Raw genomic sequence first — 16,164 nt, 5'->3', positions numbered from 1 at the left:
GCTTTGACAATGGCCTGGCGGACAATCGGCTCAGCTGCCGGGTTGCCGAGTCGCCGGGCCGCCGGATACCGGGAGGAAAATTATGGCATTTTCTTACTTATTTTTTCAGGCTGTTTTCGCATATTTTTTGTAACAAAAAAGTTCCAAATTTCTCTCGTGATTTTCTCAGGCGCGGTTCACCTCTCAGGAACCCGGAGTGCTGGCGGAAAGCTCCAATCCTCTATTATTGGGGGTATGATTAGCTGCATATGTCATCGACGTGTGCTAGTGCTCCTTATCTCTGCACGACATACTGTCGGAAATTTTTTTCCAAACTCCATCAGCACAACGTCCGCTGTGTTATCAGCTTGTTCCTGGCGCTATAGGCGTGCCTGCGAGGCCGCCCCCTGGCGGCGTCGCTCGAAGGCTCGGCGTATTTGTCCCTATGCACTTCTTGAGTGCGTCCGCACAGCCCAGACGCCACGGAAAAGTTCTGCTCAGCCACAGGAACTTGTTATCTTGCTAGGAGTGAAAGGGAGCGAGACTCTACCTCGGCAGAAATGCCTTGACGAGGAATGCTCTGCCGAATGACATGACATGATACGGACATTCCTCGCTCAAAGCATGGGCTGGAGACAGCGAAGTGCACGATATTTGGCATCTCTGTCTGCGCAGGGCCGTTGACATCAGAATATGGCGGTCTCATGGCACGAAGGTGATCCCGGCGTTAGGGAGCAAGCCATAGAGCGAACGACAATGCCAGAGACAGAGCTTCTACATATATCAGGCGATCTTGAGAGTGCGTGTGGGCAGGGTCTGCGTTCCGCCACGCCCGTGTACGTGATCTGTCGGCGACGAGAGATCGTGAGTGCATTCCGCTCGATGGAGGATATGCGGTCACTCGCCTTTGATATATAAGCACGATTGTTGCGACCTGGACGGCCCTTTGCAGCGCATATCGCCTTACCTACCGACAGTATCAAGCTTTTTGAGCGGTTCGGATGCGTTCACTTGTTGACATGCGCTCGAGTGTGCAGATAAAGGGCTCTGACAAAGCCTGCGATCGCCTGCGGGCGTGCATGAGTTCGCTTTCGCCATATAAGGTTGCAGACTATTTCCTGCAATGTGCCTGCGCAATTGATGAGCGAGACAAGTGAAACGACTGTGCCGCTAACGCGCCGGGCGATGTCGATAAGAAGTTACTGCGACCACGCCGTCGGGAAGAGTTTGGCGGTATTTGGCAACCCCGCCCTCTCGGCAGCCTCCGTGTGAACATATCTCGGCGTCCGTCCGTTCAGAGTGAACTCTTCTGAAGCCGGGCATGCTCGCACTCATCCGCGCCCAGCAGCGCTGCCGACCGCGGACACAGGTTGTTAGCCACGTAGCACGCGGTCTGCCTACATGGCGCGGAATCCACCAGACGCCAGTCGGTACGCCTTCTCGTTGTCCTGCAGCTGTTCTCTCTGGTGCTCATGTATGCGTCGCATCCTTGCAGCGTTGAAGAAAAAGAAGAAAGGCACTGGGTCTGACGATCTGTTTTCGACGGAGGACGACTCCCTGTTCGGCGACAGCGGCGACCTCTTGGGCGCGAGCGAGGCCACGAAGGCGAAGAAGCCGTCCGCCGCGCCGACCGAGCGCAGTGCAGACACCGGGAAGAAGCTGCGCGGCAAGCTGAACGCGGAGCAGCGCCTCGAGCGGTTCAACGTCCTCTTCCAGTTCGTGGACGAGCGCATCGGCCGGCACCCGCCCGCGAAGGCGCAGCGGAAGCCCGAGCAGGTTCGCAACACTGCGTGGCAGCACCTCTTTGGCCTTGCGATGGCGAAGGAGCAGCTCGAGCAGGTCGCGGAGATGTTCCCCAAGTGGAGAGAGTCGAGGAGAGAGTGGACGCCCCAGATGGTGATGACGTTTGTCCGTACGTCCCAGGTACCTTGCGTGCAGCAGAGAGCCACACTCATCAGGCGTATGACATGCTGCAGGTCGCTGTGAAGAACTGCGTTGCCCAGAGCTCGCTTTGAAAGTGTTCAGTGACCACCCGAAGTATGGTGTTGACCTCGTAGGCAGGAAGGCCGCCCGTCAACTGCTTCACTCCCTGCATGTCGAACACCCGCTGCAGGAGTCTATCACCCTGTCTGCCCTTCACCGCATCTATAAGCTCCCCGCTATCTCCGAGGACCTTGTTTCCTGCGCGATGATCACTTCGGCGTGCTTCAAGGCAGGCACGCCCGAGTCGCTCACTGTCGCGAACGCCCTGGTGCCAGCTCTGCAAGAGTTGCTGCAGAAGACGAAGCCGGAGGCCTGGGAATACCCGACGGATCCTAACGCGCGGAACCAGAGGAAGGACAAAGCTTGGTTGACCTGGACGCTCACTAAAATAGAAAAGGCTCTGAGCAACCAGAACCAGCCATTTGAATGGCTCAGGCAGTGGAGGGAACAGAGTGGCCATGTTCAGGTCGCTACATAGTCCACACTCCCTTGCTGTCATAAACATATAATATTCACCATTCCTCGCTTGGGGTGCTCAATTGATAGATTTTTTGTACGGTTTTACTTCCAATGGCTTCGGGTCTCGGCGCGAAAGGCGCAAAGCGCGGGCACGTGTAAGCGCCCATGGCTGTCGTGACCACCGACCCTCCTCAGAGCCACTGCGAACTCGTCGTCTACTTGCAGCACTTGCACGCGTTAACTGCTTGTCTGTGTCATCTGAGTGCTCAGTCTTACGAACGTGAGCCAGAAGGTCAATCGCATTAACTCCCCCCTCAAATGTCTGAAGGGCGTGTTCGCAGATGGATGCTAGTACGGAGGTGGAGAATAGCCCCGTGGACGATACCCTTGACTTGACCGCGGAGGGGCTTCTTGAGTCTTTGGAGAACCATGAGGATATCGTGTCGTGGATCAACGATATCCTTGACGTGGACGAGGCACTCACATCCGTCTCGGCGACCCAACCTGCCGCACTCAGCGACCTGGATCGACGTGTCACGCAGCTAGTTGGAACTCTGGAGCTTGCAAGCGAAGACACGTCTACACAGGTCGAACGACTCATCGACGACATATCCCGCGGTGCCTCCCGTCTCACCTACGACCTGCATTTCATGCGTGAAGGTGCGCTCTCCCTGCAAGCCCTGCTGCACAACGTCGAGGAAAAGTCGAAGGCGTCCGTCGTTGCGGACACGAACGCCGCGCTGGACCGGCTGCACTTCCTCGACACGGTCAAGCGCAATATGGAGGCCGCGCGCGAGGTACTCAAAGAGGCTGAGAGTTGGAGCACGCTCGAGTCCGACGTCATTTCCCTCCTCGGCGAGCAGAACTACGAGCGCGCGGCGGAACGACTCTCCGAGGCGAGCAAGAGCATGGTCGTCTTCGAGGGCACGCCCGAGTACGACGCCCGGCGCACACTCATGGTCAGTCTCCAGAACCAGCTCGAGGCCGCGCTCAGCTCGGCACTCGTCGCCGCCGTGAACTCGCAGGATGTTGCGGTCTGCCGGAACTACTTCTCGATCTTCTGCAACATCCAGCGCGAGTCGGAGTTCAGGAATTATTACTATGGCTCACGCAAGGCGGCGCTTCTCGAAATGTGGCAGCACGCACGTCTGCGCGACTGCGAGCAGGAGGCGGCGGACGCCGCGCAGGCTCAGCAGAGCTTTGTGCAGTTCTTACCCACGTTCTATCAAGCGTTCCTTGCGATGCTATCCACGGAACGCATGGCCATTTCAGCCATATTCCCGGACCCTCAGCAAACACTATCGACCTTGATAACTTCCACCTTATCTTCACTCCAGCCGAGCTTCCCAGAGCGTCTCTCTACCGTTGCCGGGTATCATGGCTCGAAGGCCCTCCCTCAGCTTATCACAGCTTATCAAGCTACCCAGGAATTTGCACTGGCTACGGACAGGATCCTGGAGAAGATTGCCTACGCGTCACAGCCGGCGCCAGCCTCAAGCGAGACAGACGGCTCCCAGAGCAGGGCTCATCTACGAAGACGCTCGTCCGCTCGTATGTCCATGTCTAGGCGTATAGGTCCTCATCGTGCCTCTATCAGCGGGTACCCGCTGTCTAACCCTGGGGATTCTTCTCAGCCCTCCTGGGATCAGGAGCTATTCGAGCCGTTCCTCGATTTCCAAAACGACTATGGCCCCTGGGAGCACCGTTATCTCAAAGCTGCCCTGCAGGAAATAATGCGAGATGAGGCCGGGCCCAACGGGGACAGGTCGCGGCTAATCAGAGAGCGGTCTGTGGACGTCTCCAGCGCTGCGGAAGAGGCGATCACCCGCTGTATGGCGTTCACTCACGGGTACGCATCTGCGGGGCTCGTGGAGACCTTGGGTACCCTTCTGAGAACGTTCGTCGACAATTCAAAGGCGGAAATATCCTCTGCCCAGACGTCATTCATCGACACTATGGCGTCGGCGTCTGGAGACCTCTCCGACCTTGACTATACCCCGAAAGATTGGGCCGACATACAGTCTCTGCTGCATACCCTGGAAGCAATCAGGGACTTGAATGACCGGGTGCTGAAGTTCGAGAGCAAGCTGCGCGGTTCGCTGGTCCAGGTATCCCATACATTCCGGCTGATGCGTGCAGACCCCACTGGTCTACACATATCTGGGACAACACGAGGCGCCGTTCAACTATTGGCGCAATCGAGCCTGAACAACATGGAATTGCATGATCTTCTCGAGCGCGTGGACCCAGATCCGCCGCATGCACAAAGCCAGTCCCGTGGTGACCCCTTCCTCACGCCCACGCCCCCTGCATCCGGCGCAGAAGCTCGCCGACCATCACAGGTGTTCCACCTGACCCCGGGCATCACCCAGACGGTGCCACTGCTGGTGGCCGCACGCGAAGCGATCTCCGGCTTCGCGAAGGCGTGCCAAGTGGCGCTGCAAGAGACCATTCTATCGCCATTGCGCAAACGGCTCGCAGGCTACCCGTCATTGGCTGTGTGGGTCGCGCAAGCGGACGCAAGGAGGCGAACGGGCGCCGGCGGTAGCAGTGCCCTCAGCGAGGTGCACGTTCCGACGTTCTCGCTCTCGCCCACGGACACAATGCAGCGCGTTGCCGAGGGCCTCCTGAATCTTCCCCGCCTGTTCGAAGTGTACGCGGACGACGACGCGCTCTCGTTCTCTCTCGAGACGTTGCCGTTCATCAAGGCCGATATGCTCAGGGCTCTAGCAGAGCCGTCGCCCGAGGTATCCGCGCCCACCCACCACCCGCGCCGGACGTCGTCGCTGTCGATGAAGACGCCGCCGGTTCTGTCGGCGGCGCCAACTCCGGAGTTCACACCTGAGGCTGTCTCGGCTGCCTGGCTGTCCTCTCTGGGTCTCTCGCTGCTTTCCCACCTCACGTCCCAGGTGCTGCCGGGTATCCGGTTCCTCAGCTCTAGTGGCGCCGCGCAGCTGGCCTCGGACCTCGGGTATCTGTCCAGCATTGTGATGGCGTTGAACATCGAGGACGCCGAGCTCGACAAGTGGAAAGAGTACGTCGAGATGGACGACGCGGCTGGGCGGGAAAAGCTTAAAGGAGAGGACGCTGCGGGCGATGCTGTGCTGCCGACTGTGGCTAGACTTCGGGGGTGGACCACTTCATAGGAAATGTTTGAACGGCGTATACATAGCTGAAATAAGACATGTAGACGTGCAGTTCGCCAAGCCGATCGGGAGCGTCTGGACGTCCCTGAGTTTTAAGGAACGTTCATAGGCACATGCGCAAGAATTGCAAAGCATCGACGAACATGTTACGCCGCGGGCTCGCGGCAGGGAGTTCACGGGACATCATCTGATGATGGGGAACCAGTTTTATGTAGGATCTTGGGAGCATAGCATGGCCGTCGCCGTGTACCTGCACGGGCCTCGGTCTCAGCTGGCGTCTTCGTCCTCAGCTTGTCTTTGACTCCCACCACGCCATGCCTTGCGATGGTTAGCCTTTGCGCAGTTTTTGCATCACCAGACGTGCGGAAGAGCCCATTGAGTCCTGGTGAGGTGACGCCTGGATTGGCAGTGAGTGAAGTCATCTCCGCTGTTTGGGGCCCGTCCTGCATGAAATCTGTGGGCGAAACTGCTTGCCGACGCGCCAGAGAAAGGCAAAACGCGGTACTGGCCATTGGTCGGCAGCACGCAAAATCGCGGAGGACAGGGTTGACCCCATGACGCCGGACCAGCACAGAGTTGCACCATCCGGACCATAAACCAGGGGCGCCGGACGGGAGCTGCGAGGGTAAAAGACATGGTCGGTCGCTCAATTTTCACCGCATACACTCACCTCCAACGTCGACCCAGGCGAGGCTCCCCGCCCAGCAGGATGGCCGACCTGGAACGCATACCGTCGAAATCACCGTCTCGGGCGTCCACGGTGACGCCCCTGACCCGCCGCCTGTCGGGGCTGAGCGCCAAATGGTTCGGGGGCGGGAGGAGGACGGACAGCGACGCGGCATCGTTCGTCACAACGACAGACACCGACACGCTTGTAGATTTCCGTAAGTTCTTCTCCCGCGAACATTGGCGACTTTATCTTGTGCTTTCCGCCCCCATACGTGCCTGGACACTCCCTCGAGATAAGCACCAAGCGCCAGTCGAGGCCTGCGATAAGCACCCCGTCGTTGAAACACACCCGCCACGATCTAATCTCTCCCACTCCTGCCAATCCTATTCCGACTTCACATAGATTTTGTTGGCTTCCTGCGGCATAACGGCTCCTGCCGGCTCCTGGCTCATAGCCAGTCTCGCTCTCCTGTCCACTCTCTTTCCACTCCTCCTTGCACCACTCATTTCGCTAACTCCATTCTTCTTCCTCGTTCAACCATTGCACCATGTCAGCACAAGACGACCTTGAAGAGCGTAGACAATCTATCCCCCGTGGCCGCGAAGCACTCGTACGCTCACCATCCCTGTCCTTCTACTCGCGCAACATACTGACCTAGCTTTCTGCAGAAATCTAGTGGCCGAGGTGGAGCAGGCAATATCAAGTCGTCTTCCAACGATCCTCGCGAGGACGAAGACGACTATTCTCCCATAAGGGGGCGCGAGGTATCCGTCGATGGCGACAAGGTGCGTCCGTCCCCCGACTTGCTCCCAGCGCGTCTGTTGACGCTTATCCTGTGTTAGTCCAAGCCCCTCGGTCGGGGCGGGGTGGGCAACATCCTAGCACAGTCCCGAGCACGTGCTGCCTCTGAAGTTCGCGAGGGGCACCCGCACACTGCCTCTATCATTTCCGGCAAGTCTGCGAGCACAGTTGCGTATGAGCGCGCTATCATCGCAGAAGCAAGCTCCAACGCGTCTGGTGTTGTACGTCACCTGTCCCATTGAGGCTCTCTCGGACTTTGTGCTTATCTGTATCCAGCGGTCAAGCGGGCGAGGCGGAGTCGGCAACATATCTAACTCCCGCTCCCGCTCTCGCTCTCGGGGCCCAGGATTCTTTAGTAGCGCCCTTGGTAGTCCCCGCCACTCCATTGGTCGTGGAGGCGTCGGAAACATCGCAGCGGGCCCCGATGGCGAGTATATTGACGAGGGTGACTTTGATCGCACCCAGCATGAACACCAGGGGATGTGAGCAGCCATCTATCTTCTCAGTTGATGCCCACCTGACATCTGAGAAGGCATTCGACTGGCAGGGGTGGGCTTGCAAATTTGACAGACCGGCATACTCCCCCACCCGAGATGCAGCCACACCATCACGGGGACTTTGAACCTATCGGTCGCGGCGGAGCAGGCAACATAATCCGCTCACGTTCTCAGTCACGCGACCCAGATCGCCGCAGCGCATCTCGCGACCGTATCGCCAAGGTCTGGCAGAAGATCACGCACCAGCGCACGTCCGAGGAGGGAGACATCCAGGAAGAGCCCGCGATCCCCCCGGATGACCACGTCCAAGAATGACTCTCTGCGAGGCGTGCCGGTGCAAGGTCGAAGAGAATTTCCTTTGTGCGACGCCGTCAACAGAAGCCCCTGTGTGCTGACACCCAGCCGACATCCCATCTGTCGTCGTCGTCGTTGTCGTCGTTGTCGTCGCACCGGCACGCCTCGTGGACCAGTGACTGTACACAGCCCTCGCTGTCTTCTACTTCTGACTTCTCCGTTTCGACTCCGAGTTCTCCATCTTCTGTCTCAAGCTCTCTCACCTCTATCTCGCCGACCCCCACGCTCCGTTCGCTCGATTTCCCCAAGCCTTTGACACACCTCCCTTACCTCGTTGTTCCCGAAACCCGGTTCCTCCAGTCAACTCCGTCTCTTCCGACCCTCTATGAAGACCAAGAGTATGTATCATTTCTCGACATGTATTAGATTTTGCGTTTCTTCTCTTCTCTATGCTCATCTCTATGCTTGCTTTGATCCGTTATCTTTATTGCTTCCCTGCGCTCTCGGATGTAATTCTGTCTTGTGGATTTAGCCTGGATCTTTCTGCTTATCGGTCGTCGTGCTTCGCGGGCACTGCCTATAATCACAAACGCTATCACGGACTTCACAGGCACGGGTCACGCTTGACCTTGTGGCACCGCCGCCGTGGCGTTATCGCAGCGCTCCCTGCGCCTCTTTCGCTTCCATCGTTCACATTCGCAGACCCTTTTAGGGCTTCTCACTACCGTTCCTTGTGTTCATCAGCCTATAGCACACAGCATGCTAACGTTACCTTTGTTCTCAGCAGGTACTCGAGCTGTCGCCTGTCTCGGCTTCGACTTCACACCTTATCCGCGTCCTCACGCGTCCGCTGCGCAAGGGTCAATCTTCGCCGCCGGCGCGCGGCTCTTAGTGGTGGCCGGTGCTAGGCTGGGTGGTGTCCTCTCGTATAGTCACAATAATTGCCTCCCCGAAAAGTGTACTCATAATATTAGCATCTCAGTATTTAAAATTGCCAGCGTTTATTGGAGAAGTGTTTATTTCTCATCGCCGCCTCCGACGCTGCACATGAGGCCTGAGGTGGTGGGAACTCATCGACATCTCTGATGATCACGCGTCCCCAAGGTCGCTACGCCTTGAGGAATCTGAACTTCCATGCATACGACCTCAACGCTCCGCATGAGCTCCCAACTTCGAAAAGTGATACGTTCCCTTGCCTTGGATCGCCATTTATCATGGACTTTGACCGCTGGGTGTCTCAGTGCCTAATGGACACTGTACAGCCCTGAGGCATTTTTGGCACCTTGTACTACAAGGCTGTTGTACTTGAGTTTAGAATTCAGTCGACCCGGCCTTATCTCGTACCCGTGGTTATTTGTAGTTGCTTAGTCGCTCACAGATAATGAGGGAAATCTGGTCCCTTTGCTCTTGCTCCGCCTCCATGCTGGAAGTTAGAAAGCAGGGAATCTTCCCATCACCGCACGCGTGGTGCGCAAAGTTTTCCGTGCCCGCAGGAGCAGTTGAACGGCGGGAATCATCCTAGCCATGCGCACGTCTTCCGTACGAACAGAACAACTTATGGGAACTGTACTGTCGGTTAGCGTCTCGAGCTGGTGTTCTGATGCGGCATCGTGTCTCTTTTGCTAGGACAGGCCATGCGAGCGAGACAAGGAGAATCGATTACTCCGTCTTCCACATATGCGAACAACTAAGTTTTGTAAGTCATGAGAGGTCATTATGATTTAAGTTATACTGGCGGGGTAAAGGTAAAGTGCGGAGAGAGGGAGAGAGGAGACATACATATATGCGACGCAAAAACAAGGAACGACTCGCTCTTAGGCTGGCTACACAAACTAGACAAGACGGATAAACGTGAAAGTTGAGGGGAAAAGAAGCCGCGGGCCCAAGGGATCTTAAAGGGTAATAAGGAGACTATCTGAGGATATGAGGGGGTCATACGATGTAGAGGGCTTTCCTGCCTCTTACGATCCGTCAGGCTTCACTCGCCACATGACGACCGCTGCGGCTGCCACCACCACGACGATACCGAAGGCCGTCTGCACGTTATTCAGCGGATGCTGGATGGCATGATCAACAAGGGTCTCCGGGGCAGGCGGGTCTGGGCTTACCAGGTCCTTCGGCGGCTCCTTCGTACGCGCCTCGGTTATGGCAGCAGGTAAGCGTCCAGATACCGGCTGTTCCAGCAACGACGGCTCAGGCGTGATCGGAAGCTGTACGTTCGGTTTGGAGCGCACCTCCGAGCCGTCTGTAGACTTAGCCGACCCGTTTCCGTGGTGCGCTTCGTCCGAGTCGTCCGTGGCCCAAGATGACCGGTGCCGGAGTGGCGAGCTTGTGGAGGAAGCCTCATCATGCTCGCCGCCGTTGACCCGCGTCGGGGACTCTGAACGCGACCGAGACCGTCCTCGAGACGAGCTCGAACGCCGCTTTTTCTGTCGCGGACGTGTCGATTCTGCGGAGAGGCTGCGCGGACTCGGTGGCGTGACGAGTCCTAGCTTCGCATGCCCATTCGGTGCCTGGTACTGCTGGACCTGAAACGAAGCGATCGAAGCAAGCCCACTGTCGACCTTCACCGACGTATTCTCCAAACCGGTCTCCACCTGGCGCATGCGAGCTTCCCACTCCTCTTTGGCGCGACGAAGGCGCTCGCGCTCGTCGTTCCATTCCTCCTGAACGGTGCTCCACCGGCCCTCCATGTTCTTCTTCCACTGGTTGAGCACCTCAGTGATAGATTCCTTGGGCTCCTCCTCTGCTGGTGTTGACGGGGCTGGTGCAGCGGCTACCACCGCTTTGACTTCCTCAACGGACTGCGCAATTTCTTGCTGGGTCTCTGCCTGCGCCTGCACCTGCGACTGGGTCACCTGAACAAGTGACTCAAGCGCTGTGACCTTCGACTCGAGCAGAGAGATCGTGGTTTGAGCGGTCACATGCTGTTGTTGGAGCGACCGAGAAAGCTCAAGCGCAGACTCTAGCTGGTTGGAAAGCATCGAGAGTCGCTGCGCGAGCTCATCCGAGATAGCAGGTGTTGCTGGAGATTGTGGTCGCAGATGTGATGATGTAGTCGATGGCTCATCGTCATCCTCGTGCATACCCATGCCAGTCGGTTCGGGTGTCCGGGGCCGCATCTCATCTTGGCGTTGTCGCCGCTCGGCTTCTTCATCCGCCGCAAGCGACTCCTCGTCCTCCTCATCCACACGCTCGAGCTCATGCGGGACAACAGTGGAAATGCTGCGCGCATCGTCGTCATCCGAAGCATATTCGTCGTCTGAGTGCGAACGTTGTCTTCGGAGGTTCGTCGGACTCTGCGTCTGTAATCTGAGCAGCTCCATGTCGCGCTTCCGCTCCTCCATGAGCTCCCGCATGGCCGAAACCTCCTGCTTGATTGCCTCGTGTTCCGCAAGCATGCCCTCCAAGGTGTGTATCTTTTCCATATGACTTGTCAGAGACATTTGAGTTTCATGCAGCTGAGATTGAAGCTCATTGAGCGCCGACGAAGATGAGTCCGGCGATCTAGACGCTTGTGCGGAAGCGGACGCATCGTTCGGTCGTTGCGCCTGTGGAGGCACGACTGGGGGGAGAGTCTGGGGATATGGGCCTGCAGCGGGGGGCTGTGAGGCACATATAAGCAAAACGTTTGAACAATAAAGGTGGAGAACGCACGATGTTGCCACCGAGTGTTTCATGGATGTCGTTCATGGCATTCGTCAACGAATGCAGCTCGGCACCCGTCTCCCGGCTCTTTTGCAGCTCGCCCTGGAGGCGGCTGAGGATGTGATCAAAGGTCAGGCCGCTCTTGCCTGGAGGGCGTGCGCTGCCACCCATCCCACCCATGCCGACGAGACCTTGGGGTTGCATCGTCCCCCTCCGCTGAGCACCTGGCATGACGTTGTTCGCGCCAGCACCATTCGCACCAGCAAAGCCAAACGCACCCGGCTGGCCAGCTATTCCTGGACCCTGCCCCCCGAGCGCACCGTACGTTGGGGGATTTTGTTGCGCCTCCACGCGGGCGGCGGCTTCGGCATCCTGCTCAGTAAAGACACATACAACGCGCGCGGCAACTTTGTGGTGGACGATGGTTGTGTTATCTTCGCCGACAATGTCGATGCCAAATTCCTAGAGCACTGTTTGGACTTGCGACTGGCGTGTGACTCGGTGGTGCACGTACCACTATGTCGTCAGTCTTGAGCTCGAACGGTTGTGATTCAAGTCCTTCTGGACTTAACCGTTCGCCGTTAATGAACGTTCCGTTTGAGCTCTTGACGTCTTTAATGAAAATCTGGCGTGATACGTGTAAGCCATGAGGATAGAGGTGGGAGACGGCCCTTCAATCGAGGGAGACTGAAGGCAGACGAACGGGCTCTGTCCTGCAAGAATAGCCCACGCACCTTTGCATTCTCCTCCCACACCTCTGCATGCTGCCTCGATAGTACTTTTGAATCGAAATACCCATTCCGCTCCGCGGGCACCGTCTTCGCGTTCGTTTGTCGACCAATCTTCACACGTTGGTTACTGGCAAGCGAAATATGCTTCGGAATGAAAGAATCATTGAGAGGGTATAGGTATAGGGCCGGCAATGGTACTGGAGGCTGGGTGGTCGAGAATGGAGGCATCGTGCACACCGTCGACAACGATGAACAAGTGAGAGAGGCCTTTGTTTGGCCATGATTGGGCTGCCGCCCACCTTACACCGGGCCACTCGAAATCTCAAAGCCACGCCGCATCCCGCGAGCCTCGCACCTGGCCGGTCTCAGACATCCCAAAGTACTGCACAGCTCGTGTTGATCTCCTCGTCGCTGTGGACGACAGCGTAGGCGAGTTTCACCATGTCCCCCAGCCTGCGCAACCCCGCAGACGCCCGGGCCTCACCACATGGAGGACAAGGCGCAGCCTGACCGGCCTGACCTCCTAACTGTATCGAGCGGACTACTGTGGATGTAGCCCATTCGGAATTCTCAGTGCTCTCAGCTACATTATTTTCCCCATTATCGATAGTTTTATCCAAGGGTGGCGAGTGACGTCCTCCCCGCGACGGACGGCCCGTGTGTGGGTATCTCATGACCACACAATGAGAAGACTGCAACAGATATCAACGTTGCATATATGCACTCGATGCTGAGACATTTGCGTCTTCTGTCCCTGCCCTTGCGCTCTCCGTATACTCGTCGTCTTCACACCATGGCATCACACCCCTTACTCCAAGCGTTCCAAGCATCCAAACCGGCCTTTGGAGTGTGGATCACACTCCCGGGACCGTTTGCAGCACGCAGTGTCGCAGCCGCGTCTCAACATCTGTCATGGCTGGCTATCGACTGTGAACACGGCCTGACATCTCTCCAGCCGGGAGCGGCAGAAACCATCGCCGCCGTATCAGGTCTCGGCGCGAACGCACCCAGCATTATCGTTCGCATCCCGGCAACTGGTGCATCTGCAGACGGAAGCGCGAGCTGGCAAATCAAATACGCTCTCGACGCAGGTGCGAGGGGCATCGTTGTGCCTATGGTAAGTCTTCGGGCTAGTGGACATGCATACGACGGCTGAGGCATTGGCTAGGTCTCTACTAAGGAACAGGCGCAAGCAGTTGTATCAGCCGCACGCTTCCCTCCCGTGGGTACCCGAGGATACGGCAGCCCTTTCACCCAAGCGTCTTGGGGCGTATCTGCGGCAGACTACCTCAATATAGCCAATGGCAGCATCCTTGTCCTCACCCAAGTCGAGACTCGGCAGGCATACGACAACATCGACGCAATCTGCTCCGTAGAAGGCTTGGGTACGTACATCATGATGTCTGTTGTCGCATATACTGAGTAAGACGTAATGTTGTAGACGGAGTGTTCATCGGACCATATGACCTTTCGTTGTCCCTCGGCTATCCACCACCTAACCCAGATCCGCACCCGAAGGTAGAAGAAGCGATACAAAGGATCCTCCAGGCAGCGCATAACGCAGGAAAGAAATGGTACGCGGTCATTGCGAGCGAACTGATGGAAGGTTGATTGTGCTTGTAGTGCCTTCTACTGTATTTCCGGGGAGCAGTCAGCAAGACGCGCCAAGGAGGGCTTTGACATGGTACGATCCAACCTGGTTGCATACTTGCTTCGAGGCGTCTGATGGTAATTTGTCGCATAGATCAACGTGTCGTCGGACGTAGGAGCCATGACCGACGCGTTGAAATCGCATCTTGCAGTAGCTACGGGCGAGAACGCCGGAGGACGAGGTTTTGGGTACTAGACACGAAATGCGTGCTGTAATATATGTAAGTATGAAATGATGCATGAAGTTCTGTCCAATGTAAGTGTGTGCGTGCCTCTGCTGATGTTCTAACCATCGCTCTCTACCTACTTGCCGTCCTCTGCCATCTTCACGTTGCACTTCCACTAGCCGTTGTCCATTCATAGGTCTCCCAAGAATCTGTCCCACCGCTTGATATGGACCTCACCGTCGACATCGAAGTGACATTCCGCTGTTCTTGGGTCTGGACTAAGATGCTCATGCTTGGCGTCATGCTAGTGTTGAATATGCTGCTTCCTCCGCTACGTCGCAAATGGAGGTGTATACGTTTGTGAGGGATCTCCACAGTAGTCCATACTTCAGTCGCGTACATTCTTGGGGGTATGAGAGTTTCAGCCAAAGCAGCTTATGCAGAAATGTACATGTTATATCTCGGTCACGGTAGCAGGATACTGAGTTTCGTGCACGGTACCAGCCTCGAGCAAACGCCTGCATACTTTGGACATGTCCGGACGAAGTTCTGGACGTTGGATCTGCCAGCATTGCTCCAAGAGGCTCCAAACGGGATCGATCCATATGTTCTTCTGCAGTGGACGGGCAGGCGTCTTGCCGCGCCCGAGCTCAATGTAGATCTGGTTTTGATTTCGGCACTCATGGAAAGGATGCTCGCCGGTCACAACCTCGAGGATGGCCATCCCGAAGGACCATACATCACTCTTGGAGTTCGGCACTGCACCAGCTTCCATGAGTTCAGGTGCTGTCCAGCGAGGTGAAGTGTCTCGAGTTACTGTTGTCGCGGCGGATCGGTCCTTGGAGAACTCTTCTACGATCTTGCACATGTGGAAATCCGAGATGACCGCTTCGCCCTAGACGAGTATGAGGCCAGACTTTCATGAGATATCTATCAAGCTCACCTCAGCAGTAATGAGAATGTTGGCCTGGCGAAAGCCAGCGCAAGCTAAAGTCAGCATTCTGCTGTCGCCAGATGGAGGAAGCAAAGGATTGACATACGCCTTTAACTTGAGTCGCGTTGTTAAGTGAGCGACTCGCAGGTTTACAGATAGAATATCATCACCCACTGTTTCCGTGTGCTATCCCCTCACAATGCAGATATTCAAGCCCTGCCGCAGCTCCGGCGAGCTACGACACATTAGCAGTGTAAGGTGGGCTGGCGATCGATTGCATACCAGACGGAACTTGTTGCCATCAGGATGTTCCTTGGTATACCTTCAGCATGTTTAGGATCCGCTGCGTCACCTTAGCATTGCGCTCAAAAGACTTACTCCGTAATATTGCCGTTTTCTTGCCACGGTGATACCTGTGGGCCAAGTCAGCGGCTCTCGTCAAAGACAAGGACTGCCATACCAGAGCAACACAGTCTCGACCACCGATGGTCACTGACATGATTCCCAAGAAAGGCTGAATATGTGGGTGCTTCATCTGCGACCAGGTCGTTGCCTCCTTTTTGAGGCGCTGTTACACGGTCCGAGTCAATGTTACTCATACCGCACTCGAGCACTTTGCAGGCTTACCTTGATAGCCTTGTCTGCGTTGGTCTTGTCACGGAAACGCCTGACCGCCACCTAATTGATATGTGAGCTTTGAGTTATCTGGGTAGTGATTGTGGATAAAAACTTTTTGCGTGGCCAAATACCATCCGACATACATGTCGGTGTAGTTTCCGTCGCTCGGTGCAGGATCTTCGGATGTGAGCTTGACCTCGCTTTCAAGGACTGAGATCTTGTATTCGACCCCAGTTCGTCCTTGCACTTGCTTGAGGGATTTGGCAATGTCGTTAACGATGACATTGAACTGCATCCGGTTAACGGGTACGCCAGCTACCTGTAGCTGTGAATCGTCTTTGTCGGAGATTTTGCTCAGCTCCTCCAAGGCCTGTCAGATATTGATCATCATGTGCTATAGGAACAACGATAGTAGAGATTTAATTACCTTCGTGGCGTTTCGGGAGTAGCTGTTAGCTTCATCAAGGGACATACTCTCCGACGGCCGTCTCGTCTCCATGAGGACCTCATAAATACATTTTTCGACGCTCTCTAGCTTCGTATTGACCATAATATGGCTGGTGATCTTATTTGAAGATTTATTAAGA

The 16,164-nt window shown here is 56.2% G+C and overlaps 7 protein-coding genes across 7 annotated transcripts; 4 read left to right on the top strand and 3 right to left on the bottom strand.

Moving 5' to 3' along the window:
- Nucleotides 1-1,192: 1,192 nt before the first annotated feature.
- PHACADRAFT_183435 (uncharacterized protein) lies at nucleotides 1,193-2,535 on the top strand. Its single transcript, XM_007394624.1, has 3 exons — nucleotides 1,193-1,409; nucleotides 1,475-1,891; nucleotides 1,956-2,535. Exons 1-3 carry the CDS (start codon nucleotides 1,301-1,303, stop codon nucleotides 2,438-2,440), a joined length of 1,011 nt encoding a protein of 336 aa, XP_007394686.1. The 5' UTR covers nucleotides 1,193-1,300; the 3' UTR covers nucleotides 2,441-2,535.
- Nucleotides 2,536-3,076: 541 nt separating this feature from the next.
- PHACADRAFT_254204 (uncharacterized protein) lies at nucleotides 3,077-6,864 on the top strand. Its single transcript, XM_007394623.1, has one exon. The coding sequence runs from the start codon at nucleotides 3,201-3,203 to the stop codon at nucleotides 5,565-5,567; it is 2,367 nt and encodes a 788-aa protein (XP_007394685.1). The 5' UTR covers nucleotides 3,077-3,200; the 3' UTR covers nucleotides 5,568-6,864.
- Nucleotides 6,865-7,863: 999 nt separating this feature from the next.
- Nucleotides 7,864-9,134, top strand: PHACADRAFT_254200 (uncharacterized protein). The gene has a single exon (XM_007394622.1). The coding sequence runs from the start codon at nucleotides 8,589-8,591 to the stop codon at nucleotides 8,913-8,915; it is 327 nt and encodes a 108-aa protein (XP_007394684.1). The 5' UTR covers nucleotides 7,864-8,588; the 3' UTR covers nucleotides 8,916-9,134.
- Nucleotides 9,135-9,557: 423 nt separating this feature from the next.
- Nucleotides 9,558-12,467, bottom strand: PHACADRAFT_254197 (uncharacterized protein). The gene is made up of 5 exons (XM_007394621.1): nucleotides 12,212-12,467; nucleotides 11,992-12,102; nucleotides 11,487-11,939; nucleotides 9,938-11,434; nucleotides 9,558-9,886 (listed from the first exon to the last, which is right to left on the bottom strand). The coding sequence occupies exons 1-5, from the start codon at nucleotides 12,434-12,436 to the stop codon at nucleotides 9,791-9,793; spliced, it is 2,382 nt and encodes a 793-aa protein (XP_007394683.1). The 5' UTR covers nucleotides 12,437-12,467; the 3' UTR covers nucleotides 9,558-9,790.
- Nucleotides 12,468-13,001: 534 nt separating this feature from the next.
- Nucleotides 13,002-13,819, top strand: PHACADRAFT_93005 (uncharacterized protein; the record flags this gene model as incomplete). Its single annotated transcript, XM_007394620.1, has 3 exons — nucleotides 13,002-13,325; nucleotides 13,377-13,593; nucleotides 13,650-13,819. 3 exons carry the CDS (start codon nucleotides 13,002-13,004, stop codon nucleotides 13,817-13,819), a joined length of 711 nt encoding a protein of 236 aa, XP_007394682.1.
- A 113-nt stretch (nucleotides 13,820-13,932) lies between these two features.
- Nucleotides 13,933-14,936, bottom strand: PHACADRAFT_254196 (uncharacterized protein). The gene has a single exon (XM_007394619.1). The coding sequence runs from the start codon at nucleotides 14,891-14,893 to the stop codon at nucleotides 14,480-14,482; it is 414 nt and encodes a 137-aa protein (XP_007394681.1). The 5' UTR covers nucleotides 14,894-14,936; the 3' UTR covers nucleotides 13,933-14,479.
- A 647-nt stretch (nucleotides 14,937-15,583) lies between these two features.
- Nucleotides 15,584-15,950, bottom strand: PHACADRAFT_63432 (uncharacterized protein; the record flags this gene model as incomplete). The annotated part of the gene is made up of 2 exons (XM_007394618.1): nucleotides 15,584-15,637; nucleotides 15,690-15,950. Coding segments are annotated over 2 exons (315 nt in total), but the record flags the coding sequence as incomplete, so codon positions are not given.
- Nucleotides 15,951-16,164: the final 214 nt, after the last annotated feature.

Source organism: Phanerochaete carnosa, assembly GCF_000300595.1.
Source record: "Phanerochaete carnosa HHB-10118-sp unplaced genomic scaffold PHACAscaffold_4, whole genome shotgun sequence".
Lineage (NCBI taxonomy): Eukaryota > Fungi > Basidiomycota > Agaricomycetes > Polyporales > Phanerochaetaceae > Phanerochaete > Phanerochaete carnosa.
This window is presented reverse-complemented; position numbering and strand designations above follow the sequence as displayed.